The sequence below is a fragment of the Erithacus rubecula genome (genome assembly GCF_903797595.1).
Source record: "Erithacus rubecula genome assembly, chromosome: 16".
NCBI classification, from domain to species: Eukaryota; Metazoa; Chordata; class Aves; order Passeriformes; family Muscicapidae; genus Erithacus; species Erithacus rubecula.
Window position 1 is genome coordinate 15987369 of NC_136668.1, and position 27487 is coordinate 16014855.

The 27487-nt window shown below is 50.6% G+C and overlaps 1 protein-coding gene across 1 annotated transcript in view; it reads right to left on the reverse strand.

The window, feature by feature from the left end:
- STK10 (serine/threonine kinase 10) overlaps positions 1-27487 on the reverse strand; it is a 71575-nt gene that overhangs the window by 3222 nt on the left and 40866 nt on the right. The window contains 3 exon segments of the mRNA XM_079319899.1: positions 381-429; positions 12485-12649; positions 21778-21940. Of these exon segments, the coding sequence (XP_079176025.1) occupies positions 381-429; positions 12485-12649; positions 21778-21933 (370 nt within the window). The 5' untranslated portion in view covers positions 21934-21940.

Genomic DNA, 27487 nt, shown 5'->3' on the forward strand with positions numbered 1-27487 from the left:
GCTGCACTCATCAGCACCCTGGGGTTGTGCCAGGAGCTGGGAATGCCCTTTGGGGAGGCTGGAATGCCCTTTGGGGAGGCTGGGAATGCCCTGTGGGGAGGCTGGGAATGCCCTGTGAGCATCACCCCGGGCACAGGGCAGAGCTGCACTCACCAGCACCCCGGGGTTGTGCCAGGAGCTGGGAATGTCCTTTGGGGAGGCTGGGAATGCCCTGTGGGGAGGCTGGGAATGCCCTTTGGGGAGGCTGGAAATGCCCTTTGGGGAGGCTGGAAATGCCCTTTGAGGCTGGGAATGCCCTGTGGGAGGCTGGGAATGCCCTTTGGGGAGGCTGGGAATGCCCTGTGAGCATCACCCCGGGCACAGGGCAGAGCTGCACTCACCCAGCATCGTGGCATCCACGGCCCCACCAGGGCAGAACTCGATCATGATCTGGGGAACAAAGAGAGAATTAAAGCAGGCTGTGTGTCACTGGGAAGGAAAGGGGGAGAAAAGCTGGGTTTGATTCCCTGCATGGCAGAGCTGCCCCTGTGCCCAGCCCGGGCTCAGATCCCACACTGTGCCCAGCTGCCGGGGCTGTGACACCCCGAACTGCCCCGTGCCCGGTGCCCACCCCAGCAGCAGCTCCGGGGTTTGGGGCTCCCCAGTTTCCATCCCTGCCCTGCCCTCGGGGGCAGCGCTGCCAGCAGGATGGAGGATTGTCATAGCTGAGAGCTGACGTGGCTGCGAGAGCCTGATGAGCCCTGGGGAGGGCTCTGGTGTCTTTAGGGGAGGGTTTTTTGAATAATTTTTATTTCCTCACATCGCTCAGCAGTTCGTTGCTCTCTCAGTTTGAAGGGAGGCTGTGGCAATTCCCCAGATGTTGCCATCCCTCTGCAGGGGTGTGCAGAGCCCTGCCAGCCCCACACATCTGCCTGCCCTGTCCCTGCCACCCCTCCCAGCACCTCAGGGGTGCAGATCCCCCCCCTTCACCTCTCACAGACTCAGCTGCCCTCAATTCCCGCCTCCCCTCTGGGGCTGCTCACATAAACTCACATAAACTGATTACAATTTCAAGCAGCCAGGGATTACAAGGCACAAGAGATGCTTCACCTCTCCAACAAGCTGTTCTCCTTGTGGAGGTGACCCAGGGCAGCATTCCAGAGTGGTGAAATGCCAGAGGTGACTCTGAGGACAGCCCTAAGCAGTGTTTACCAGCTCAGCTCTCCAAACCAGAGAGGGTCACGTCACCCAAAGCAGCTCCAAGCACTGGCCCAGGAGCTGAGGGGAGAAGGTTCAAGCTCCCTGCTCGATCCTGCAGCTCCAGGAAAGGCACATCCCACCCTCCAGGTGCTCTGCAGGGGCAGGGAAATGCAGCTATCACCTGGTGGGGATAACTGCTTTGTTCTGGGAAAGGGCAGCAGGGATGCAGCAAAGCTGGAATTGCTCTGTGGGGATCAGCCCAAGGGGTCAGAGAGGGGACAAACAGGTGACAAACCCACACAGGTGTGACAGAGGCACCATCAGAGGAGAAGAACCAGGGGGGGAATTTGAAACAGGAAGAAGAGAAGCAGTTGGGAAGACAATGGAACCATTCCCAAACCAGGAGAACCAATGTCCAAGGGATGGGGCCAGCAGAGCATCAAGGGGACACATCAAAACTTTTTTTTTTTTCTTTTTGAATACCTTGAATCACAGCATCAGGAAATGGAAAGGCAGGAATTGTCTCCTGCCAGAGAAACCCCACTGAAACACTAATCTTAGAAAATTAGGATTTTAGTTACCTTGCTGAAAATAATTAAAGGTTAGAAGTTAGAAGGGAGTAGTTATCTGAAACTTAAATAATTCATTGTCTGTCATTTTATGTTTGCTCAGCTGTGCTTACAATGGGAAAAGATGAAACTAGTGAAACATGGACAATGCAACCAGAACCCATTCTGTGGAAAACTGGAGTGTCCCAGAAATCATTTGTATTGTCATTGATAGACAAGATCAAGAGTTCAGGGTGAGGAAGACTCACCTTATTTCCTCCTTTTAAGGCCCCTCCCCACAAAAATGACCCCAGACTTAATTTAAGAAGACAATCAATGTTTAATAGCCATTCCAGCTAATGACCATAGGAAGGATGGGAGGGGCTGTTATTATGAATATGTATTTGTTTGAATCCTTTGTCAATAAATAGATTTTGTGATCACCTGTGATTTTGCAGGGTTTATTAGAGGATTACCTCATAATAAACACACACTTTGTAACTTTAAATTGTTTCAGAGTCTTTTGTCCATCACAGTTGAGTATCAGTATCAGACCAACACTCTGATTTTGGGAAATCACCACTGTCACCCCAAACAGCTGCAGGAGTCATTCCAACCCTTTATTTTTGTGTTCCTCATCACATCCATCAGAGCAAACTAAAATCAGCAGTGGCCACCAGCCCTTCCTGGGCTCCTCAGGGCAAACCCCCCAAAATTCCAGCCAGGTTTGCAGTCTGGCAACGAGAGGATGAGGAGAGCCAGTCCCTCTGGAGCACCCTGTGTGTTCATCCAGGCACAGCAGGCTGCAGCTGGGCACTTGGGGAAACACAGAAAACTTCCAAATGTGCATTTTCAACAAGCACAGAGATGCCAGAGAACAATTCTGGGTGTGGCCAGATGGTCTGAGCAGCTCAAAAAATAATGAGCTCGTTTCAGCCCAAAAAAAAAAAAAAAAAAAAATCCAATTTAAACAAACACAGCTGGCAAAGTCCCAGATCATGCTCCAAGCACACTTCCTCCCAGGAGCAGGGCCAGCCTGGAGAGTTTGCCATGGAGGCATCAACATCTGGAGACATCAACATCTGTGTGTGAGCTGGGAGCACCCACAGCTCCTCTGTGCTGCTTGGGGAGCCCTGGGGGTTCAAACATCCTGTTTAATGATTTCCTCTGCACAAAAAAAACCACCAGAATTTCCTCACCTGAGGCAGCTGTGGGGACACAGGGTTCCTGTGCCACATCAGAGCTTCTACAAATCCACTATTGACATTTCAATGCATTACAGCCACCCCAAAACTCACTGCTAGCTCCATTTCTGGGTTCTTTGAGCAATAAAACAGAGTGAGAGCCACAGCCAGAGCCCCCAGCCCCAAATCACAGCCCAGCCAGGGGTCCCACAACCATCCCAGCTCCAAGGGATGCTCTGGCTGCACACACTGAGCAGATTTGGGCAGCTGGGTTCAAAGAGAAAGGAACTCTGAAAGCCCTTGTGATAGTTTAAATAAAAAGAGCCTTTTTCTCCTACATGTTTCACTAAACAAAAGTGCAGAGGTCTGCATGCAGACATCACAAAATCTTTTTTTAAAAACAACCTTTGCAGCAGGGCAACATTTAAATTCAAAATCCACTCAAGTTAAGGGGCTTTGCTGGTCACCTCGATTTTCCCCATGGCTCATCTTAATCCTGGGTTAACCACAGCAGAATCTGGAGACATTTGGGGTCTGACAAACCAGGACCAGCCTCTCCTGCCCAGGTACCAAGGTGGCCCCAGGCTGGCAGTGAGACCCAGCTGGCTCCTCCTGCCTCCTGGGTGTGCCTGAATGCCTGGAACTTTCTGTATCAGCCAACACAAAAAACCACCCACAAAAAGCTTATCTCCAAAGATAATTTCACCAAACACTGCCCAGTCCCAAGGGTGTTACCAGCTGATGGCCCTGAGCAGGATTTGGCTCTTACTCACCTGGCTGGCACTCAGAGGGCAGTGCCCACAGAAAAGCCTCTGGCAGGCAGAAAGGGATGAGAAAACAAGAGGCAGCAGCTGGGAGAGCTGGAGAAGCTCCTGGCAGGGGTGGGGGACCAGAGGCCACCAGGTCCCTTGGGGTGAGGGCTGCCTGCAGCTTCTCCTGGGACTTGGCTGCTTGTGGGGTCCCAGAGCTGCCAGGGATATTCCTGCTGGGGTTTATGTCCTGTTGAGCTCCTGAATACTCTGTAGGCACAGGTGTGTTATAGTGAAATCTGTGCTGGAGGACAGCAATTAGGGAATCTCATTAAGATTCCAGGTCAGGAAAAGGTTTAGACCCCTCTGTCCATCATTGTGGGCAGGAGGGGGGAGCTGGGGAGGGTTGGAGCACATGGCAACAGTGGGAGATTGCAGGAGCTGGGATTGCCCAGGCTGCCTCTGGGGACATCTCAGATTTTGGGTTTTAACTGTGTTGATAACTTAATTTTAACTTGGGGGGCTGCAGTGCAGGATCAGGAGCTGGAGTTTGATGGGATATTCTGTGATTCTGTGACAAGAACAGCATCCCCCAGCAGGCACAGCACCCTGCCCGTGCCCCCAGCACCCCTCCGGCCCTCAGATCCACCCTGCGAGCCAGAAACTGCAGCAGACCTGGCCAGACAGCTCAGAGTTTGTGTGAGCAGCTGCTGGAACCACAGCATCTGCTGCCACGTCCTGGGGCTGCTCTGAGCTGTCCTTGTCACCCACAGTGGAAAGAACCCCCCCAGCACAGCCACAGAGGGGCTGCAGAGAGAAGAAAACCAAATGTGGTCAAGGAAACTCTGCACTTGCAGAGAGAGCTGGGGTAGAATGCTGCCAAGGTTCACCCCTTTGCCACCAGACCTGGTCACCTCTTCTCTATCCAACTGGCACAAAGTTCCTGGGGGTCAGAAATTTCCATCTGGGTGTTTCCCAGTTTGCCAGAGCAGCAGAGGGCTCAGCCAGCTCCAGCTGCAGCTGCAGCACAGAGCCCCTGGGCTGAGCTGGGGAGGGCAGGAGGAAGGAGCCAGATGTGCCCCAGGCGTCCTGGCGCTACTGCAGCACCCCCCTGCAGGACACAGACACAGCCATTCCCTCTGGTGGCAATACAGGGGGGTATTGAGGCACAGCAGCCACATTTAGGGAGGGTCAGGAGGCACATCCTTTATCTGAGTGACAGCTGAACCCAGGTCCTGGTGGCTGCAAGAGGAGGCAGGATAAGGAACAAATCAGAGCTGGATTCAGAACCTCCAGGAGCAGATTAGAACCTCCAGGAGCAGATCAGAGCTGGATCAGATACCACCAGGAGCAGATCAGAGCTGGATCAGAAACCTCAGGAGCAGATCAGATTGGGATCAGAACCTCCAGGAGTAGATCTGAATGGGATCAGAACCTCAGGATCAGATCAGAACCTCCAGGAGCAGATCTGAATGGGATCAGAACCCTCCAGGATCAGATCAGAACCTCAAGGAGCAGATTAGAACTGGATCAGAATTTCCTAGGAACAGATCAGAGTGGAATCAGAACCTCCAGGATCAGATCAGAGCTGAATCAGAACCTTCAGAATCAGATCAGAATGAGATCAGAACCTCCAGGATCAGATCCGAACTGGATCAGACCTTTTGGGAGCTGCTCCCCTCTCCCTCAGAGAGCCTGGTGGACGCAATCCAGGGCCACTGGGGGTGGATTTGGGGAGCCGCACCTTGTCTTTTGAAGCCATGTGGTCAGACTCCTCTCCCCCCACAGCTCTCCCTGAGCCTCCCCTTTATCTCCCCAGCCTGCCCTGCTCCCACCCAAGCCCAAGTTTACATTTGGGAGCAGAGGGAGGCTCACATTCCTACCCAGCCTGGCACCTTCACCCCACACATGGCAGAAGGAAAACAGGGAGCACTCTGTGCCAGCATTGCTCAGAAAACACCCCTGGGCTCCCCAGAGCTGCTGCTCTGCTCTGTGCTGGGGTGATGAACACAGGAAAAGGCACAAAATCCTCCCCAGCCTCATTGCCAGAGCCCCACCAGGACAAAAGGGGACAGCCAAGGAGCTGCAAAAGCCACTCAGCAGCCACCAGAGAGGGCACAAAACAACCCAGAAGCCACCAAAAAGCCTCCCAGAGCAGCACAAATGTCAAAAAGCTGGCCTGACATGGTAAGTATGCTGTAGGTGGGAGTGAAATAATTCACTCTCTGTAAGAGAAGGTTCCCAGCTTGCCAAATTTCCCTCATGAACAAGGACACCATTCAGAGACTTTAAATATAATAAACCTTTTCTGTCTCATTTTCTGGACAAAATAACCTACAGAGAAAAATATTTGAAGTCAGAAATGAAAAAAAGGCTGTGGCCATAAGTGGGGGGGGAGGAAGATGCAGGGCAGGAAACAAGGAGCACAAAGTTTAGGGAGTTTCAGAGCAAGGAAAACTTTATGGAGAACCAAGTCAATACTCCTGGCAGAGTGCAGAGCTCCCTGCTGATCTGAAGGAAACTGGGGACAAGCTCTTCACATTTAATCATGCAAGATGACAAAATTTCCTTGGACTGCCCCCCAGAGCTGGTAGAAATATTCCCATCCCTTCTGCAACTTTTGGCAGAAACTAAAACTCCTTTGAGTTCAACCAAACGGTTTTGATGTTGCAAAAGCTTCTTTGCTGTGGGTGGGATCCCTTTCTCACCAAGTTATCAGCACTGGGAGGTCACTGAGTTCACTCTGTTACAGGATGGGAAGCAAAACTCCAAGAATCATTTCAAATATAAATAGCAAAAAGGGAGAAGTTGCAGCTTGAGTGGGAAGATCACCCAGCTGGAATGCCCTGGAGTGTGTGTCAGCACCCAGAAGAGATGATGCATCTCAGAAGGGCAAGCTCACTGGGGAGAGCTGGCTAGTTTGACCCAGCACCAGTTTCCTGCTGGCTTTTCTGGAGTCAGCAGTTCCAGCACAGCCCCAAAGCCTCTCCAGGCCACCAGGACAGTGCAGTGAAGGGGTGGCAAAGGGCTTGAGAGGATTTCCACTCCTGCCTTCACCTCCCTAGAAAGAACCAGCCACCCCCATCACCCCCAGACGCATCCCACAGCCCCAGTGGTGCTGCTGAGTGCTCAGGGAGGGCTTGGAAGGCAGTGATCACTCAGGCCATGAGCACTGCTGCAGGGATGTCCCTCCCTCTCCTCCAAATGACACCTTTCAGGTAATCTGAAGCAGAGAGAAGTTTAAACTGCAAGCTAGGTTTAGGGTTTAGGCTGCAGTTGGGTTTCAAGGTGCTGGCTCCTCTCATGGGGAGTTTATAAATATTCCTTTCTATGCAAACACTGCTCCTTAGCATTCCTTGGAGATCCAGCCCCAAGTGGGAACGTGGCTTATTGCAATTCAGTCCTAAACAAAGTTTTCAAGTGCTTTGAAAACTGATTTGCCTATGAGGCTTCTTGTCTGCTCTGCTTTTCTTTTCATGAAACTCTGGCCTCATGTTCTAACCCTGGACTGGGATCTCAGCACCCAATTCCCAAGTGCCATTTTACCCCCTGGGGAAATTTAGGCAAATCCCTGTCTGTGCCTTCCCTCTCAGAGCCAGGAAAATGACACCAGGTCTTTTATAAAGCATTCCAGGGTGTGCAGGTGACAAGGCTGTGCAATCACAGGGAATTATTACAGCTTCAATAACCTCTTCATGCAACGTTATCCTGTGCAAAGGGTGGCAGACAAAGGTTTTTGTTCCCCTTTGGGCTGTCATGTTGGTACCTGTAGGAGCACTCCTGAACTCAGCTGGGCTGTGGCAATTTGCCTGATACATAAATCATTTTGAGGGTTGCTAAAAAAAAAAATCATTCTGTTTCCCTCTGCTTTAAGGGAAACCCCCAATTTTAGCCAAAATAGGATTTTAGAGTGACTTGCCAAGAGGTTGAATGCCAAAGCTCAAAGCACAGAGAGGGCTCGTGCAACCTGCTGCCCACATTTCCAGCAGGAGAGGATTGAAAGCTCCAGTCTTTGGGAATGGCCAGGCAGGGAGGAGGGATGGAGGATGTGACCCAGGCAGGGAGGAGGGATGGAGGATGTCACCCAGGCAGGGAGAAGGGACAGAGGATGTCACCCAGGCAGGGAGGAGGGATGGAGGATGTCACCCAGGCAGGGAGAAGGGATGGAGAATGTCACCCCAGACATCTGATCCACAGCATCCCAGCTGTCAGGGACACTGTCCCAAAGCTGGAGCAGAAGTGACCACCTTCAATCCTGCTACTCTGAACAGCAAACTGCTGACCCTGGAAATGCAGCAAAGTGCCAAAAGCCCTGGGCTGCATCACTTTTCCCACTTGGCAGCTGTGGCCAAGACGAGGAGCTGCCCCTGAGGACCCTGTGATGTCCTTGCTGCATTCCCAGCCCCAGGGCCAGGCACTGCCCTGTCCTGCTGATCTCTGCCCACACCTGCTCCTCTCCCACCCACCCTGCTGAAGTTCCTGGGGGTGTTTTGCAGTTTCTTCCCGAATTCTGGACTGGTAGGAATTTGGAAACCAGTCCAGCAAACCCCACCCCCACACTGGTTTTCCCAGCGGGGCTGATCCTGCAGCAGCTCCCAGGGTGGGAGGGATTGGGATTTCTGTTCCTGCAGAACAGGAGGAAGGGAAAGGATTGTTGCTCCTTTAGGATGCTGGCCAGCCCTTAGCAAAGTTTGGGATCATTTTGTTTTCCTGGGTTTTCCCTCGAGCTGCAAACAAAGTTCAAGAACTTCTGGGGGAAGTTTGGTACAAAGCTCCAGGAGCAGGAGGCCAAGTAGGAAGGGCTGCAGCTCTGCTGCCAAGTGGAATTTTAGAGGGACACAAAGAGCCATGGGATTCCTCAGGGACTGAGCCTGGGGAGCTGCTCTGGTCCAGCATTCACACAAACACATCCCTGCAGGCAGCCAGCCAAGCTCAGGCTGCTCACCCTGCAAGACATCCCTGCAAGTTGTGATAACCTCCCTCTGCTAAGGAAAACTGTGGGGAACCTGATCCTGCTGCCAGCTCCCTGCTCTGTTTGTTTTAAAGGAAAGGTATTGCCAGGCTCAGGGAATGAAACACTGCACATGCTTTACATAGCCAGTGCATGGGATAATGAACATTTCTTTATGCCTACAGGATTTTCAAGAATTCCCAATCTCCAGTCAACATATCAAAGGGGGAGCAATCCCAAAAGTCCCTGGCTGAACAGGTCAGGGCCTGCCCACAGAAAATGCAAAGAGTTTTTTTAAGGTGAGCAGCACAGAGCTGAGTCTGTGCCAGGAGTTTGTACCCACACAGGAGAAACCCTGAGCTGGCTAAATGAACATTCCCCCATGGCCAGGCAGGCAGGGTTACCTGCACTGGACCTGCTTTGATCTCCAGGAAATAACTCTTTATTCCAAATCCCTTTTGGATTTGGATTCCATGGCAACTGTGGAGCAGGGAGAGGGAGGGAGGGGGACACAATTGCCCAGGGTTTCTCTGGAAAAGCTGTCCCACCAGCAGCACAGTGCTTCAGCACCTGGCCCAGATGGAATCTGAATGAATTCCTGGAGGTTCCTGCAGCAGCATCTCAGGCTCCTGTTTTCCTCCCTGCTGGGTTTTGGGTATCCCCAGGGAGCAGAGGTTCCTGCAGGGAAGGTCAGGATCTTCACAGCAAACAAAACTCTCCTCCCCTCTCCTCTTATCACTGCTCTGGCTGGGGGAGGAGACACTCAGAAACAGCAGATCAAAAGTTCCTCCCTTCCTCTGAGCTCTCTTTTTTTTTTTTTTTCTTTTGTTGTTGTTGTTGTTTTGGAAGGGGGAAAAAATCTCCCAAACACTCAGCCCTTGAGAGGGACACAGAACATAAGAGCTCTTGTTTTCCTTTTCCCATGTTGTAATAATTATCAGTGAAAAATTCTGTTCAAAGCAGGCAAACCTCATTCCTAAGCCACAAATAATTTTAAAAAGTCCATTTTAAAGCTGTGTTATATTGGTTGAAGGGGATTTGCTTCTGTGTTTCCAAGTCCTGCATCACACTGCAGGAAAAGAGACTTTAAAATGTGTCCCAGCCACAAGGACTCAAACCAAACTATTTTTTGTTTTTTAAATAGTATGAGAATCTCAGCTTTCATTTGGTTGCCCCCATTTCCAGCAGCCAGGATTATGCAAAAGAACATGAAATGCCACGGGGCTTGTAATAAAAATAAAATAACATCCTGAAAGCTCCCACCAGGGCAGTTTTGCAGCTTCCCTGGGCTGTTTTCAAGCAGCACAAGACTTCTTGGCCTCTGCCACGAGCAAAGAAAAGGAGATGGAGGGGGATGGAACGAGATAGGAGCTGCTGGCAGGGCTCAGCCTCTCTGCAGAGGATTCAAATGCCAAGAAAGTTCATGCTGGATGCTGTTATCCCACCACTTTTATTCCTGGGAACTCACTGGGCTTCTCCAAACCTTTGCTCACAGTGGGCTTTGCTCCATCCCACACAAGAACTGAGGTTTTCCTCCTTTTCTACTTGATGCCAATCAGGTATGAAACCCAGAGGGATTCTCTGGTTTGTGCTTTGCTTTCAGTGCTGTGGATTTCCAGCAGCTGCTGGAGGATGAGCCACTTCCCCTTGCACAGAAAGGTTTTCTGCTCCATCAATATTTCATGTCCCCCCTTGGCTGCTGGAGCACAAAGCCAGAGCCTGGCAGAGGACCTGGCACAGCTCAGGGGGACCAGGAGGGCTCCTCACACATTTTCCTTGTTAATTCAAGGGAAAAAGCAGCCAGGCTGATTTAGGGAAAGCCCCTCTCAGGCTGCTCATGGCACTGAGCTGTGAATTATTCAAGAGCCAAAGAGCTGCTGCCATCCAGGAGCTTGGGCACATCTCCTCTGGAATATTCTCTTTCCATGCTGGAAACCAGCAAGGAAACCACAGACAGGCACCCCCAGAGCCACTGTGAGAATCCAGGCACCCACCATGCAAATGATCCAGGAAAATGCTGCTTCAAACAACTGCACTGACAGAAGGGAGGGTGGGATGTGGGCAGAACAATAAAAGCTGCTGTTTGTATTTGGATGCAAATTTTCCCCAGCACTGGTCACCAAGAAGAGGAAGATTTTGACTTTTAGGGACTAAAAGCCTTGCAGAAGTAAAAAGCCAGGAAAACAGTGGAGCATTAATAAAAGCAGCCTGAGCAATGACATGCAAACAATGGAATAAAGAGAAGGATCCTGCTCACAGAACAATGGAGCTGGAGCAGGGATTTGACACAATTGTGGGACAGGAGGTTCCTGCTGCAGAGAGGATGGATCATTTCAGGAATTTAATTTTAGGAGGTTGATAGACACTTGACATCACAAAGCCTGGACAAAGGCAGAGCTGAGGAATTCTGCAATCCATTTTCCAGAAAGGAGGGAAGGGAAGAGAGGGAGGCAGGAAGGAAAGGAAGGAAAGGAAGGAAAGGAAGGAAAGGAAGGAAAGGAAGGAAAGAAAGGAAAGGAAAGGAAGGAAGGAAAGAAGGGAAGCGAAGAAAGGAAAGGAACGAAAGGAAGGGCAGTGAAGCAGCCTCAGCTCCCAGCCTGGCTCAGGGCATGTTTGCCTTTTTTCTTTAGCCCAGATTAATCCTGCTGCACTTGCAATCCATCCACATCCCCTCCTAGGAGGGATGTTTGTCCTTCCCCTCCCCAGCAGAGCACACATTTACTTTGCTCTTTACCATCCATCCAAAATACCAAGTGCAGCTCAGCTCCCTCCAGAGCAGGAGGCAGAGCAGGAACACTCCAGCTCTCCATGGGTGTTCCAGACAGCTCAGGGGCTTTATCCATGGATTTTTGAATAGGAAGACATCCTGACATTGCAAAAGGTGCTGAACCAGCCCAACAGAACATCCCTCTCCTGCATTGCTCAGCCCAGCAATGAACCAGCCTGGGATTGTCACAGGCAGGGACTGGCAGCTCCAGCAGCTCAGCTCACACAAGTGCAAGTCCCAAAAGCTGAGATCTCCTCTTTAACTCTATTAAATTGACTCAGGGAGACCACAAAGATATCTGACTCATTAAAAACAGGAAGGAAAAGGCACCAGAGCTGCTGAACCCACCCTTTGCCACTCTGATTTCCTGCAGTTAAAGGAGGAGCAGCTGAACTGGCTGAGATGGGGTTGGAAATCCTCCTGCTCACCCCATTCCCACAATCCTGACAGGCACAGAGATATCTGAGCACCCAAGGGCTCATCCCCTCAGCACAGAGCACAGGAAGGTGCTTCTCATGCTCAGCTTCCTCTGCTGAGAGAGCAGCAGGCAGGGGAAATAAAAAATAATACAGAAACCTGCTGGGCTGGGGCAGAGAGCTGCAGGAACCTGCTGTTCCAGCCCTTGCACCAACCCACTCCATTGCATTTTATGTCCCTGCAGCTCCACAGCCATGGGAAATGCAGCTCTTGCTGTCAGCTCTGCATCACAACTGCTGAGCCCCAAATCCAGAAAATCAGTTGGAAGATTTTCTTCCAGCTTCTTTTGTCCTAATCAGCTTCCAGATTTTCTTCACCCCTTTGCAGATGGTGTTTTAAAAGAGGGGCTTTAAGAGAGAGGGGAAATTTTAGGTGATGCTTTTTCTACTTTTTCAAACCCATAATGGTGGAAAGAGAAAAAAACCACAACTCCCACTTCCCTGTGAAGATCCCTTGGGGTTTTTACAGGCAGCTTTAGTTAGAAGAGAGTTGGTAAAGCCAGCAGGGAAAATCCAGAGCACAGTGTGAGCAGGGCTCATGACTCATTTCTGATGCTCAGGCAGCTCCAGAGGTTTTGTTTCACTGTGACCAGGCTGTTCCCCTGAGCAGTGAGGATGTGCCACCCTTACCCAGAGTTTGCCATCCCAGTAGAAGGCTCCCAGCAGTTTGACAATGTGGGGATGGTCACAGGTGGCCAGGATCTCAATCTCCACCATGTAATCCTCCAGCTCATCCTCACTCTTGGTCTCAATCACCTTGGCAGCTGCCAGAGCTCCAGTTTCCTTGTTCTTGGCCTGGAAGGGAAAAACAGGGTGAGTTCAGAGAAAGTGTGGAGCACAGAATTCCTGGTGCTCCCATTCCTGCTGCTCCCACTCCTTCTCTCAGCTTGGCTGGTCCCAGCATCCCACCAGGAGGGAAATCTGCAGAGGTATTTCTGAATCCTCAAGCTGCCCACAGCTTCAGAGTGCCTGGATCCTCCTTCCTCCCTCCAGGCCCCAAAGCCCAAACCACTTCCCACCACAGGGAGAGGGACACTTTTAGGAAAGGAGATGTATCCTGTTGTTATAGCATGGGGGGAAAAAAAGAAACCAAGGAAACCTCAAAGTATAGAAGGTGTCTGGTGATATCACAGTGAATTATTAGAAATCCTGAGTGTGCAGATGATCCAAGAGTGCAGCCAGGTGGGGATGGGGCTCTGCCCAGGGAACAGGGACAGGAGGAGAGGGAATGGCCTCAGGGTGGAATCAGCAGGAATTTCCCCATGGAAAGGGAGCTCAGGGGTTGGAAGTGCCCAGGGAGGGTTGGAGGTGGCACTCAGGGCTCTGGGGACAAGGTGGGATCAGGACAGATCAGAGCTGATGATGCTGAGGTCCTTTCCAACCTCAGGGGTTCTGTGACTTTGTGAAATTCCCAGTCCAGCTGCAGCAGATGTGTCACATGTGGGAGAGGGTGAGACAGGAGCTGCTGACTCAGGAGCATCCAGACATCCCCAGGAGTTCACTGAGTCACAGAATTCTCTCCAGCTCACCCACTGCTCCCCACTGACACAATTCCAGCTCCTTCCCTTCCTTCCTTCCATCTCCCCCATCATTTGAATTGTAAAACTGAATTCAAGCCAAAATTTCCTTTATATATATATATATATATATATATAAACCAGTATTTCTCTATCAGCCTGATTTTTAAGGTCCAAATTTAGTTTCTGTATTTAATTTCAAAACCACTGTATGAAAAATATGAATTCTGTATTACAGAATGATTTTGGTGCAAAATTTGATACAGAATGATTTTAACACAACGGTGTTGAAATTGAAATTTTGAAATTCCCACTGTGGATGGAATCCCTGGAGGAGCTGGCCAAGCTCTGCTTGTGACCTTCCCACTCTGCAGTTGTGTTTGGAGAAGCTGTGGGGGAGATTGCAGGAGGATTAATTCCTGCTGTAAACACCACAAACCCCCCTGAACAGCTTCACACAGCTTGGGGGACACCAGGACCACGTACCCAGGGCCAGGAGGGAGGAATAGCAGGAAAATCCTGCTGCAGAGGGAGGGAAATGAGGAATTCTGCTGGTTTTGGAAGTGCTGGTGCATTCCAGGATTGGCAGGGACAGAATTGTCCTTGCACAGGGGACAAACCCATTTCCCTTTTCTTTCTCAAAGTTAACTCAGCAGATTAACATACCTCTGTGACACCTTTTCCAGGAATTAAAGGTTAAATTGCAGAATCACAGAAGGATTTGGGCTGGAAGAGACCTTAATGCTCATTGTGTTGCCATGGGCAGGGACACAGGCAGGACAGCAGCTCCTGCTGCTGTCAGGAGAATTTAGGGGTTTTTTTAGCCCAGCCTGGGTGGGTTCTCACCAAGGCAGCAGCAGACGCTCTGACACAGGGAGGAGATGTAGAAGGAGCACAGGGAGAAGCTCAGCCCTTCCAAACAGGAGCAAAAAGTGCCCCAGTGTGTTTGCTCTGCACTCACAGAGCTGGGGAAGTAAATATTGTGAGAAGAGGTGGGGCTTCCCCTGGGCTGTGCTTCCCACCAGCAGGGGCCCTGCAGGATGCTGGAAAAAGCCAGGAGAGGGCAGGGAGCTGGGCTGGGGGTCAGAGCAGGCTGCAGATGGGGCTGGGGGTGAGCCCAGCACATTCACTGCTCCATGAGCAGTGTCACCCATCCCTGCTCCTATCCTTGCCCCTCAGCTCCCAAGGGACCCCATGAGCTCCAAGGGGAGCATCTCCCATATCCCACATCCCCCAGCTGGGAGAATCCTCACCCCAGAGGAAATGAGAGCAGCATCTCCAAGGAAAAACCAGCTGCTGATGGGCAGGGGATGGCCCTGTGACAATGTCACTGCAGCCCAGAGGGACCAAACTGACCCTGGGATGGCAGAAGCAGCTGAAGCAGGGAGGAGACCTGAGATCATGGGGTGAGCAGGAGATTTTGGGAAATCACCCCCCACAGCAGCTCTGGTACAGGCAGGACAGCTCATCCCTGTGTCCATGGCCCCTCTGAGCCCCAGTTCCCACACCAGAGGCAGATGCACAGGAAATCCTGAACTGAGCCCAGCAAGTCACACTGGGCATCGTGGAAACTCTGAAATTCTGGATTTTCTGCCCCAGCTCTGACACCAGGCTGCAGCAATCCCAAACTGTAAGATCCCCCAAAAAATCTGTTGGATGCCTATTTTAGCCCCTCCACTCCTGGGCATTTCAATCCCACTGATAATTTATCCTTGGGGTGCTAATTATCACAAAAAAAAAAAAAATTGAGCAGCCAGCTGTCAGCACAGTGCCCAGGAGGTGCTGCTGAACTCCAGGGGGGTTCACTGGAGTCATTTAAACCCCAAAAACCCCTCGTGGCCACCAGCAACACCTGAGCAAGTCACTGGTGACAGGTCCATGCAGGAACAGGGCTGGAATGTGCATTCTACAAATGTCAGATAAAAGTTACTCAGTAAACCACTGACAGAGAGCCAAGGCAGGGGCCAAGCAGGAAACAGCACAAAGGATTTCCCTGGAGAGCTCTGGGGCAAAGTGGGTGCTGGCCCTGCTCTGCCAATATTGGGAATTGCTGGGGATTGGGGATGAGCAGGATTGCTCTGGGGGCAGGGAAGGGGAGCAGGGCTGGGTTTGGGGTCTGGGGGATGGGGAGGTGCCTGCTCAGGTGGCAGCAGAGGCTCTTTGGCCCCTGCCTGTGACTCACCCGCAGCTATTGTGAAATCCTGTGACAAACACTGCAGCTATTTTAAGAACACACTGCAGGAAGGCTGGATGGTTCAGGACAGCCAGTTTCTAGGTGAGGCAGAGGAAAGCCCTGCCTGAACTCTTCCTGTCACAAAAAGAACTGAGAGCTCCCCAGCAGCAGCTCGTTCACCCCCAGTATCTCCCCAGGGCACAGAGCCACCCTCACAGCCTATCGTGCCACCATATTTTGGTGTCAGCCCCTCTTGCCCTCCTTGCCAGCCCTGTCCCCATGCCAGCAGAGCTGATATCACCAATTGGGAGCCCCAGAAAGAGCCTGGGGGTGGCAGGGATGCTGCATTTTGGGGGGTGATAGCTGGGGCTGCCCCACCCCACTCCTGCTCTGTGGGACACTGCTCCCTCACACATCTCCCAGGGATTAAATAATGATTAATTGCCTCCTGATGAACCTGGCCTGAGCTCTCTGCATCAATAAACAAACACAGAATAGCCAGGTTGGAGTCAGTAAATATCAATATTAATCAAATAATCGATGGGAGCTGCAATGGAGATAGGCTGAGAAAGTTGGGGCTGCTCAGCCTGGAGAAGTGAAGCTTTGGGGTGAACTCATTGTGGCTTCCAGTGCCTGGAGGGCTAAAAAAACTCAGAGGATTAGGAATGAGAGGACACAGGGAATGGCTCCACACTGACAGAGCGGGGCTAGATGGATTTTGGGAGGGAATTGCTCCCTGTGAAGGTGCTGGTGCCCTGCACAGGTGCCCAGAGCAGCTGTGGCTGCCCCTGGATCCCTGGCAGTGCCCAAGGAACACCCTGGGCTGGGGAAGGTGTCCCTGCCCATGGCAGGGCTGCAAGGAGCTGAGCTTTAAGGTCCTTCCATCCCAAACCATCCCATGGCTCCAGCAGAGCCACTGCAGTTTGCCACCACAGAATCTGCTGGGGTTTGTTTGAAAGGCTGGGCTCAGCCCTGGTGCCAGCACACAGAGCAGCTGGTGGCACTGCCCTGTCCCCAGCCCTGTCCCCAGCCCCCACCCTGCCCCAGCACTGCTGCTCTGCCAGCTGTGGAGACATTTCAGCAAGAAGGAAGGGGAAGTGGCTTCTGAAACACCCCAAAAACCGTTAAAAAAAAAATTAAAAAGCAGAAACACCTTCCTTTGGTTTTACAAGCAGAGGGAGAGCAGCCCCACCAGAGAGCTGAGCTCCAGCCACAGAGCTGCCAAACAAAAGTGTGAGCAAAGCACAGCACAAACACCAAGAACAAACACCCCTCCTGCCCTAAAAGCTCAGCAAAGGGGGGGGCAGAGATGAAAAACCCACAGAGCTCCACGTGATGCTTCAGACCTTGCACCCAAACAGAGGCAGAGGCACAGCAGAGGGTTTGGGGCTCTGGTTCTGTGCTGGAACCACCCACAGAGAACAGGCAGAGCTCAGGGGCTGAGTGAGACACGTGCAGACAAACAGGCAAGGATGAGGAGAGGCAAGCTCCATGTTGACCCAAAATTTTCAGCCTAAGATGCTTCAAATCAGCACTCCCTGGAAGAGCAGGGTGCTCCAAGTCAGCATTCCTGGTCTGGTCTTCATTCAGATAATGCCACAACAGTGAAAAAATAAAAAAAATAGAGGGGAAAAAGCATCCAGGCAGCTCTGAGTTTCCTAGCAACTCCCTGCAAGAGATTTGGTGCCCAGAGGGACCTGGAGTGGCTGTGACACCCAAGAGCCAAGGAAGGGGCTCAGGCTGGCAGGGGCAGGTCTGGCTGGCTGGCAGCTCTCCCTCCCTGGGCTGAAAAGCACCAGCTCAGCAAGGCCCTGGCAGGGGGATAAAACACTCAGCCCTCCCCTGTCTGCAGAGCCCAGGGTGGCCCAGCACTGCTGGCACTTCCCAGTGCAGAGGGAAAAAGGGACAGCAGCAGATCCAAGCTCTGAGCAGAACCAAGAGCAGCTGCTGTGCCTCTCCCACCTCCCAAACACCCCCCAGATTGTGGCTGAGCAAATCAAGACAGGCACAGGAGCTCAGGGAAATGCCAGGAAGGTGCCACTGGTGGCTGAGGAGCAGTTCCAAGGACACAGAGCTCGGCTCTGTGCCAGGGACACGCTGCCCCTCCAGCCCAGCCCTGGCAGAGCCACAGGGTGGGGACACAGCACAGCCACCCCCACAGCCCTGGGGACACCCAGCCACAGGGGCTGGACCTGACAGTCACCAAGAGAACCCCACAGCTACAGGCAGCAGCACCCCATGGGCGAGGAAAAGAGCCTTTCCTCCAAGGAAACGATTCTCAGGAGATAAAGCATTTTAAAAATCCTGAGATGTGCAGGGAGGAGTTTTTCTGAGCAGCAACAACCACCACGTGCTGGAGGGGGAGAGGCTCTGAGCTGCCCACAGCTCCCACTGCCAGGATCTGGGCTGTGCCACTGAAGTCATTGCCAAAATATTTAGGCCACAGAGAGCTGTCCCTGTCCCCTGTGACACTGAGACAGCCACAGGGCAGGGGATGGAGCATCCCACGCTCCCATCCACTGCAAGTGAAAATCAAGTTTAAAGCTCAGCCAGGTTTAACATTGTTAAACATTCCCCTTCCTCTTTCCCAAGTGAAAAGATTTCAATGAAACCTTTCAGCTGTTCTAAAGGACAAGAGCACATTTGATCCTACATTTTTGATGGCTAATCAGTTCAAGCTTGCCCTGCTTCTGTTTTCCTTCCCTTTTCTTTCTCGAAGTTAACTCAGCAGATTAACATCCCTCTGTGACACCCTTTCCAGGAATTAAAGGTTAAATTGCAGAATCACAGAAGGATTTGGGCTGGAAGAGACCTCAATGCTCATTTTGTTGCCGAGGGCAGGGACACCTTCCACTAGCCCAGGTGGCTCCAAGCTGGTTTTGGATCCCAGGGGCAGCCACAGCTCCTCTGTGCCCCCTGTGCCAGGGCTCCCCACCCTCCCAGGGAACAATTCCTTCCCAAAATCCCATTTAAAGCTTCTCCCTTCACGAATCAAACCAAGAGCTGAGTCTGAATCACCCGAACCAGGGCAGGTTGGGGTGATGAGCAGAGATGTGAGTGCCAGGACCACTCTGGTGCCCAGGAACAGCCCAAATAATCACCAACAATCCCACAATCAGCCTTTCATTACCCCGGGGGCACAGCACCGACAGCAGCACAACCCATCAGATAACCCAAATTCTCCTTTTTAAAAGCCTCTCGGAGAAGAAAGGAGAACAAACTGCACAAAAGGCTGCGCTGGTGACTCGCAGTGCCCCGGGGCTCGGCGGCTCGGAGCTGTTTGAAGGACATTCGAAGCGAATAAAGTGAAAAAACCCCTTTCCCAGCCTGCGGGGGCTGCGTCCCCACCCTGCCTTATCGGGGGCAGTGTCCCCATCAGCAGGGCTGGGCAGGGCAGATAGAGCAGCGCGACAATCCCGCAGCGGGGACTTTGCTGTCCTCGCCGAGGGGCAGCTCCAGGGCTCGGGATCCCTCCCTGCCAGCAGCAGGAGCCGGGAATTGTCCGTGGGGCAGCGCTCAGAGGATGCAGGGATGCTGCTTCCACCCCGACAGCTCTGCCACTTGTCCCTGCCAAGTGATGCCAACACAGATCCCTCCGGGTTTAGGAGTGCTCTGTGGTTTTTTTTTCTAGGAAAACAACTCTGCTTTTCTTCTCTGGAAAGGTGTGAGTGAGGAATTTTAGGCTGGAGCCTGCCCAGTGCTGGATTGAAGATCATGAGCATGATGGGGTGGTGACAATGTCACCTCTGCTTGGACCTCCGGCCTCGCCAAAACCGCAGCATTCAGAGAAAGAAACATTTCCTCCCCACCCCCTCCTACTTTTCAGCTTCATTACCCTCTGCTCGACTGGTTCCTCACGCAGGCAGATCCTCTTTTGCTGAAAAAAGACTTTCTATAAAAACAGGGAAATCCCAGTTGCCGTTTCTGCTGGCCGCAGGTTTTTTAGGTTTGCTAAAACGATCCAGACTCCACTATAAATTTAATTCTTTTTAATTAATATGTATTCAAATGAAGCCTGTCCTAGTTCTGGAAGGATTTTGTGAAGCTTTGCTCAGCTCCAGATGAGATTCCACAGGAATAACCCAAAATACCCGAGCCCTCCTTCCTCCTGCTCACACCCAAGCTCATAAACCCAAATCCTACTAAACCCAGATTATTTTTCCATCATCGCACAGCTCGGTTTGTCCCAGGTCTGACTGCTCAGACCTTTCCAAGGGGACCCAGCAGCTGGCACACGGGGCAGGATGCAGGTTCAGGATCCTGTCACCTCCCTGAGCTTCCGGGTGTGGAAAAGGGGCGGAAGAGAGGCAGGAATTCAGGAATTCACTCCCACATCCTGAAATCCTCAGGGCCCTGCAAACACTCAGCCCTGCCCCAAGCAGTGCTTTTAGTGAGGAAAATCAAATTGATTTGGAGGTCAAGAGAATGATTCAAATTTTTCACTGAATTTTGGGTTCTCCTGGAGCACAGGTGGGTTATTCAGTTGATTTTCTGGGTGGGTTATTCTGAATTTTTTGGTGGGTTATTCTGCAATTTTTGGTGGCTCATTCTGATTTTTTTGGCAGCTGAGCAGCACAAGGCAAACCCCTTCTTTCACATCCTACCTTATGTTCATCCCCACCCCAGATATAAAAAAACAACAAAGGAAGACAAAAAAAAAAAAAAAAAAAAAGAAAAAAGCTTAGGTGAAGGGAAAACGTGTCTCTGGTTATTAACTAAAATAAAGATTTATAGAACAGGACCCCCAAATAATTTGGAATTCTTAAATGAAGAAACAAATTCTTGGATGAGAATTCAAAATCCATCCATGACCCCTTTGCCAGATGGAGAACAGGTGGAGAAGAGATCAAAGCAATGGAGAAGTGAAATGTTGCTAAATGCAATAAAATAACCTTTTGATTTCTGGCATGATGTTAAACCTCACCCTGCCTAGCAGGGCTAAAACTCCACAAAAGCAAAAATTTGCCTGAATATTCAAGTTCCAGGAGGAGTGAACTTCTGGTTGTAAATACCTGGTGTCCACTGGGAGATTTTTATTCTCATTTGGGTGAAAATGGGGATGAAAGGAGCTGAAAATGAGATGTTATTGCCTGGCAGGCTTCACCTACAATAATAAAGTTATTCTGACAATGGTTTTCTTGGTGTGAGGCTGGGGTTAATAACTGAGGCTACAACAGACTAAAAACCAAACCAACCACCTCTAAAGCAGCTTTATTCCCTAATTCACTTACTTTGGGTACATTACACATATTTAAAATAGAAAGTATTTGAATAATTATTTAAGTTTTCCTTTCTCTCAGAGGCCAATGAAGTCATTTTACGGTGTTTACCCAGTTCCTGTCACCGCTTGAGAAACCTGAGCAAATAAAAGCAAAGAATCCTTCAGGAGTGAGTGTTGCTACACACAAAGTGTTTCCAATGCACCTCACAGAGCAGAATGGCAACAGAATTTCTACTGACGCTGCTTTCAGAAGGATAAATAGAGAAGGGATTTACATAGGATTTTTAGGAATTGTGCTTAATTAGAAGATCCTTCAGTAAAAAGTTTTTCTCAAGATTTAGCAGTCAGTTTTTTAGAGCTGCTGTCAAATAACGTGATAGAGATGAGAAATAAACAACAAATCCCCCTGTCCAGCCACCTGCCTCCCTTCCTGGCTTATTTATCTCTATTTTTTTTTTAAAGGCAATCCCTTTTAAATGATCAAAGCCCAGCTGCCCAAAGAGGCGATTCCCACCCCTATTCCAAGGTGTGCCCGGGAGCCTCCTGCAGCCCAAAACTCCCGGCTCAGCCCGCACAGAACTTTTCAGGAGCGCAAAGTCCTGGGAATCTCTGGTCCTTGAAATCCCCGTCCCTAAACTCCGAGGTTAAACATTCACAGCGCTGGACCCGGCTCCTCTCGGCCCTCCCAACTGCGGGGATACAAATCCCGTGTCACCCCCGGAGACTCAAAAAAACCAAAAAAAACACCAAACTTGGAGACAGCGCTGGAAGTGCTGATTTCCAAGAAACCTCGCTCTCCATTCATTGCACCGGCGGGCTTGGCAGGGAGCGCCGGGGTCTGCCCACAAAAGCATCGCTTTAAAAAAAGGCGATTCAGGGCGACAAAAAAAAAAGAAAAAAAGAAAAAAAAATAGGCAAGAAATTAAAAAAAATAAGGAGGGTTTTGTCCCTCCTTTCCCGGCCCGGCTCTCCCGGCTAACGGGATGCGGAGCGGCTCCGGCCGAGCACCCACCTTGTAGACTTTGCCGAAAGCTCCATCTCCCAGCTCGCCCACCACCTCCCACACCTCGCCGGGGTCCAGGTCTCGGCGGACATGCTCGTATTCCTTGGAGCGGCGCTTCTCGAAGGCGGAGAGGCGCAGGATGCGGCGGAAATTGGCGAAAGCCATCGCGGAGCCGCCGCCCGCTGCGGCCCCAGCGCGGAGCCCGGCGCGCCCGGGAGCGGCGAGGCGGGACCGGCACCGGGGCCGCCCCCAGAGCGCACATGGAACCGAGCCGCTCCACCTGCTGGGCTGGGCCGGGCTGGGCCGGGATAGAGACGTTGGCTGCCCTGCTTCTGCCCGCCCGGGTCGGCTCGGTCCGGGGATGGCACGGTACAGACAGGGCACGGTCCGGGGATGGCACGGTACAGACAGGGCACGGCACCGCCCAGCACGGCTCGGCTCGGTCTGGGTATGGCACAGACAGGGCACGGTTCGAGCATGGCACAGACAGGGCAAGGTCCAGGCGCGGTTCGGCTCGATCTGGGTATGGCACAGACAGGGCACAGTCCAGGCACGGCTCGGCCCGGCAGGGCTCGATCCAGTCCAGGCATGGCACAGACAGGGCACGGCTCGGTCCCTTCTGGGCACGGCACAGACAAGACATGATTCGAGCATGGCACTGCCCCGCATGGCTCAGTTTGGCTCGGTCCGGATATGGCACAGACAGAGCACAGCCCGCCCAGACTGTCACGACTCATCCCGAGCACGGTTCAGCCCGGGCACGGCTCATCCCGGGCACAGTTCAGCCTGGGCACGGCTCATCCCGGGCACGGCTCATCCCGGGCACGGTTCAATCTGGGCACGGCTCATCCCGGGCACAGTTCAGCCTGGGCACGGCTCAATCTGGGCACGGCTCATCCCGGGCATGGCTCATCCCGGGCACAGTTCAGCCTGGGCACGGCTCATCCCGGGCACGGTTCAATCTGGGCACGGCTCATCCCGAGCACGGCTCATCCCGAGCACGGCTCATCCCGGGCACGGCTCATCCCGGGCACGGTTTATCCCGGGCACGGCTCTGCCCTGGCACAGCACGGTTCGGTTTGGGTACAGCCCAGCTCTGCCCAGCCGGGTCCCGGTCCGGCACGGTTCAGCCCAGGTTCGTCCTGCCCCGCCGTCTTGGCACGGTTCAGCCCGGGTAGGGCTCGGTTCAGCCCGGCTCGGTTCGGCCCGGTGCGGAACCAGCCAGGCTCGGCTGTGCCCGATCCTCCCCACGGTGACATCCCAGCGCTCCGGAGCCGGGACTCGCCATCCCGTGTGGAATGGGGACATCTAGGGGACACCCCGGCGCTGCAGGGGCAGCGCAAAACGCGCCAAATTACCCCAAAATCCACGAAATCACCCCCAAACCCGCCAAATTACCCCAAAATCCACGAAATCACCCCCAAAACGCGCCAAATTACCCCAAAATCCACGAAATCACCCCCAATACGCGCCAAATTACCCCAAAATCCACGAAATCACCCCTAAACCCACCAAATTACCCCCAAACCCGCAAAATTACCCCAAAATCCGTGTCCCAGGGAGGGGATTTTGCTCCCTCATAATTCCAGCAAAACTCAGCACTGGCTCCTCTTTGAGAACATCTCATCTTCGTGATGTCTTCCTGTTGTGCAGCATTTGTTATAGATAAAATAAGATTTTTGTATTTTTCTTTTGAGTAGAATAGTTGATTTTTTATTGTGGGTACTTTATATGGTATTGAAGGTGTTGTGTTTGAATTTAATTGGTTAGTAATTTATTGAAACTTATTGTTTGGTAAGGGTTGTTTATATTTTATTTTTTTAGGTATGTTTATATATATTTTTATGGGATAGATTTTTTTTGTTTTTATAGATAATAGGCCATCTTAGCCAGAATAGAAAGGCTTGATTTTATAAGGCCTTTATTTTCCAAACATGCAACATCTTAAGAATTCCCTGACACATAATTCCCTAAAACATTGAGCTGATTGTCATTTTCCCCTGTCCTTGCTGATGAAAAAAGTACTGGCAGAGCATTTCCACCTCCCAGGTGTTGATTAAAAGACTCACCTGAACAGAAAATGCTCCTAAAAACAAGATTGGCACTAATGCTCTAAAATCACAGCATCTGTGTGATGTTCTGGGAAGGGACACACAGGACTCTGCATCACCTGGGAGTTAAAAATGTGGGTTTTTTCCAGTGTTTCTGGTTTGCTGGAGAAGGATTTTTATTCCTCCAGAGAAGGGGGAGAGAGCAATGAGCACCTTCACATTTCCTCTGGACAGAAATCACACGTGGCTCTCTCATAAATCATTTTATTAATCCTGCCCATGAATTCTGAGCAACATCTCGTGTCTGTTCTGGGCTCTTAATTGCCTGTGCAGCCTGCCTGGGAGCAGTGGGCATTTCAAATGAAATAAATCCTGCTAATTATTGCTCTCAGCTTGGTGCAGGCAGTGCCTGAGAGCTCCCTGCTCTCCTCAGGGGAAGTTTGATTGGTTTTTCCAGGATGGGACCAACCTGAATTAGGATCAGATCCTGCTGCTCTTCCACCCACTGGGCTGGAATGCTGTGGGGAGGGAGAGGGGTGGTAAAGCCAGGATTATCCCTAAAGCTCAGCTTTGATGTTGGGCATGACCTGCAGCTCTGCTCTGGAGCAGGAGCCTGGCCCAGGATCAGCACTGGGGTTTGGGGGGGAAGGGGAAAAACCAACCATGGACATGGGAGGATGGGAAAGGAGCTGTGAAAGGAGGAGCTGGAGCTGCAGGGGAGAGCCCAGGATGGGCAGAGGGATGGAGCAGCTCTGCTGGGAGAGCTGGGATTGTTCACCTGCACAGGAGAAACTTTGGGGTGACACAACTGTGACCTCAGAGCCTGGAGGAGCTGCAGGAAAAATAGAGAATTTTACCAGGAATGGAGTGACAGGATACAAGGAATGGTTTCAACTGACAGAAAGGAGATTTATATTAGATATTGGGAGGAAATCCTTCCCTGGGAGGGTGGCAGACCCTGGCACAGGTGCCCAGAGCAGCTGTGGCTGCTCCATCCCTGGAAATGTCCAAGGCCAGGCTGGATGGGCTTGGAGCACCTGGGACAGCAGGAGGTGTCCCTGCCATGGCAGGAGATGAGTGAGATGAGCTTTAAATCCTTCCAGCCCCAACCATTCTGTGCCTGTGTGGCAGCAATTTGGACCTGGCTGGTGTCAGGGGCTCTCCCACCCCAGCAGGGCAGGGAGCTGCAGCATTTTGGCATTTCCTGCAGCTGGGACAAGTGGGGTGTCCCCTTCTCTGTCTGGCTGTGACACTGCCTGGTGCTCCCTGTGCTTTCCCAAGCAGGAAATTATGGTCTGATGAAAAAATGGTTTAATTCATGTTCCTGAACCTGAGCATCTCCACCTGCTCCAGAGCCACCAGGAACTGGAGGACATCCCCTCCTTTCTGCTCCAAAATTCCTGTTTTTATTGAGAATTCTCCTCTTTGCCCCACCAGTGTCCTCTGCAGTTATTTGTTGGGGGTGGTTGCAGCTCAGCCCTGTGTGGTTTGGAGCTCCCAACCCCAAATCCTCTGCACAGCTCTAAATCCTTCACAGAATTTCCTAAAATGAGACTTTTCAGCCCCAAATTGTCAGTGCTGCCTGGTTCAAAGGAGCCAGGGAAGGCTCCTCCCTGCCCCTGCACAATCCAGATGTTGTGAGTCACTCCAACATCTGCAGCACAGCTGGAAGGGCAGGGAGGGAGCTCCAGGCAATCAGCTGGAATTGATTTCTCAGGAAACTCTTCTGGAGAAAGGGGTGAGAGCCTTGGGGTCATTCTCTGCAATAACTCCTGCTGGAATTGCTGCCCTGTGAGGTGGGATCCACCTCCTCTCCAAAATTAACAGATTAACTGCAGGGAATAAAAAAAAAAAAAAAAAAAAAGGTAGTTTTTGTTGGTGTTTTTATTTTTAATTAGAGTTGGGATTAAATAGATGAGAAATGGTATTTTGTGTTTGGATTCCAGCCCATGGATTTATTCCCCCCTGGATTTATTCACCCCCTGGATTTATTAATCCCCTGGATTTATTCACCTCCTTGATTTATTCCCCCTCTCACCCAACCCAGGACACCACAGAGCCCCAAAATTTTAAAATTTATGAATATCTATTTAAAAAGGGGATTAAAGACACTTCATGTCCACACTCCCATATAAAAAGAATAAAAATTATATATTTTGACATCTGTAAAGGGAAAATTTCCAGGAAAATCACACCCTTGTTTGTTTGTAACTCACATCCCAAACTCTGCAGTGAAATTACCCCAATTGCCTGAATTTTATTTTTAAAAAAATTGGAAATATTTAGCTGTGGCCTACAAAGAATTATTCCTCTTCCTGTGATACCTCTGCTGGTTAATCAAGACTATAAAAGTGCTGACCTGAATTAAGACAAAGTGTCAGGGAATGTAATTACAGGACAATTACCCAGATCCATTATTTTTGTTCAGCTGATTCCCCAGAGCCAGGCACATCTCCAGGCTCTGCATTCTCCACACAGATTTCACACCTTGGCTGCAAAAATAAAGAAATTGTCACACCCCCAAATCCCCATCAAAATGTGGCCCTTAGGGGTAGCAGAGGTAATAGAGAAATTGGAGAATTCCAGCCAGAAGAAATTTTAAAAGGAAAAAAAAAATAAAAATTGAGTGTATTTCTTAAAGTGTGGCATGGCCAGGATTATTTTTATTTTTATTTTTTAAATGCAGGGGGGGAAAAAAAGTTCAAATTTTTTTTGTTGTTGTTTTGTTATAAATATAGGAAATTTGCAGAGTGTTTCCACTGGAAATTCAGGGTGGTTTGCTCTCAGCAGTAAAAGATCTTCCCTAGGATAAAAAATAATTTATCAGCCTGGAGAAACCTGTGAGGTGTTAATATAAAAACCCATAAAGCAGTTTGGAAGTTACCTGGTGTTCCAAAGCAGGAAAAAATTGGAATTCTGGAATTCTTCCTTGACCAGGGAGGGGGGAAATATTAAAAAGTCTGTTTGACATAAATATTTTATTTTAAAATTGCTCCTAAAAGTTAGAGGGGAATGAAACAGCCCCATCCCTGGAATCCCCCATGGAAAATCCCAAATCTATCCCAAAGAACAGGAAACTCAATCCCAAATCTATCCCAAGAAACAGGAATGTCAATCCCAAATCCCAAACAACAAGAATGTCAATCCCAAATCTATCCCAAATAAAACAATGTCAATCCCAAATCCCAAATAAAACAATGTCAATCCCAAATAAAACAATGTCCATCCCAAATCCCAAATCAAACAATGTCCATCCCAAATCCCAAATAAAACAATGTCCATCCCAAATCCCAAATAAAACAATATCAATCCCAAATCCCAAATAAAACAATGTCAATCCCAAATAAAACAATGTCAATCCCAAATAAAACAATGTCCATCCCAAATCCCAAATCAAACAATGTCCATCCCAAATCCCAAATAAAACAATGTCAATCCCAAATCCCAAAGAAAACAATGTCAATCCCAAATCCCAAAGAAAACAATGTCAATCCCAAATCCCAAAGAAAACAATGTCAATCCCAAATAAAACAATATCAATCCCAAATCCCAAAGAAAACAATGTCAATCCCAAATAAAACAATATCAATCCCAAATCCCAAAGAAAACAATGTCAATCCCAAATAAAACAATGTCAATCCCAAATCCCAAATAAAACAATGTCCATC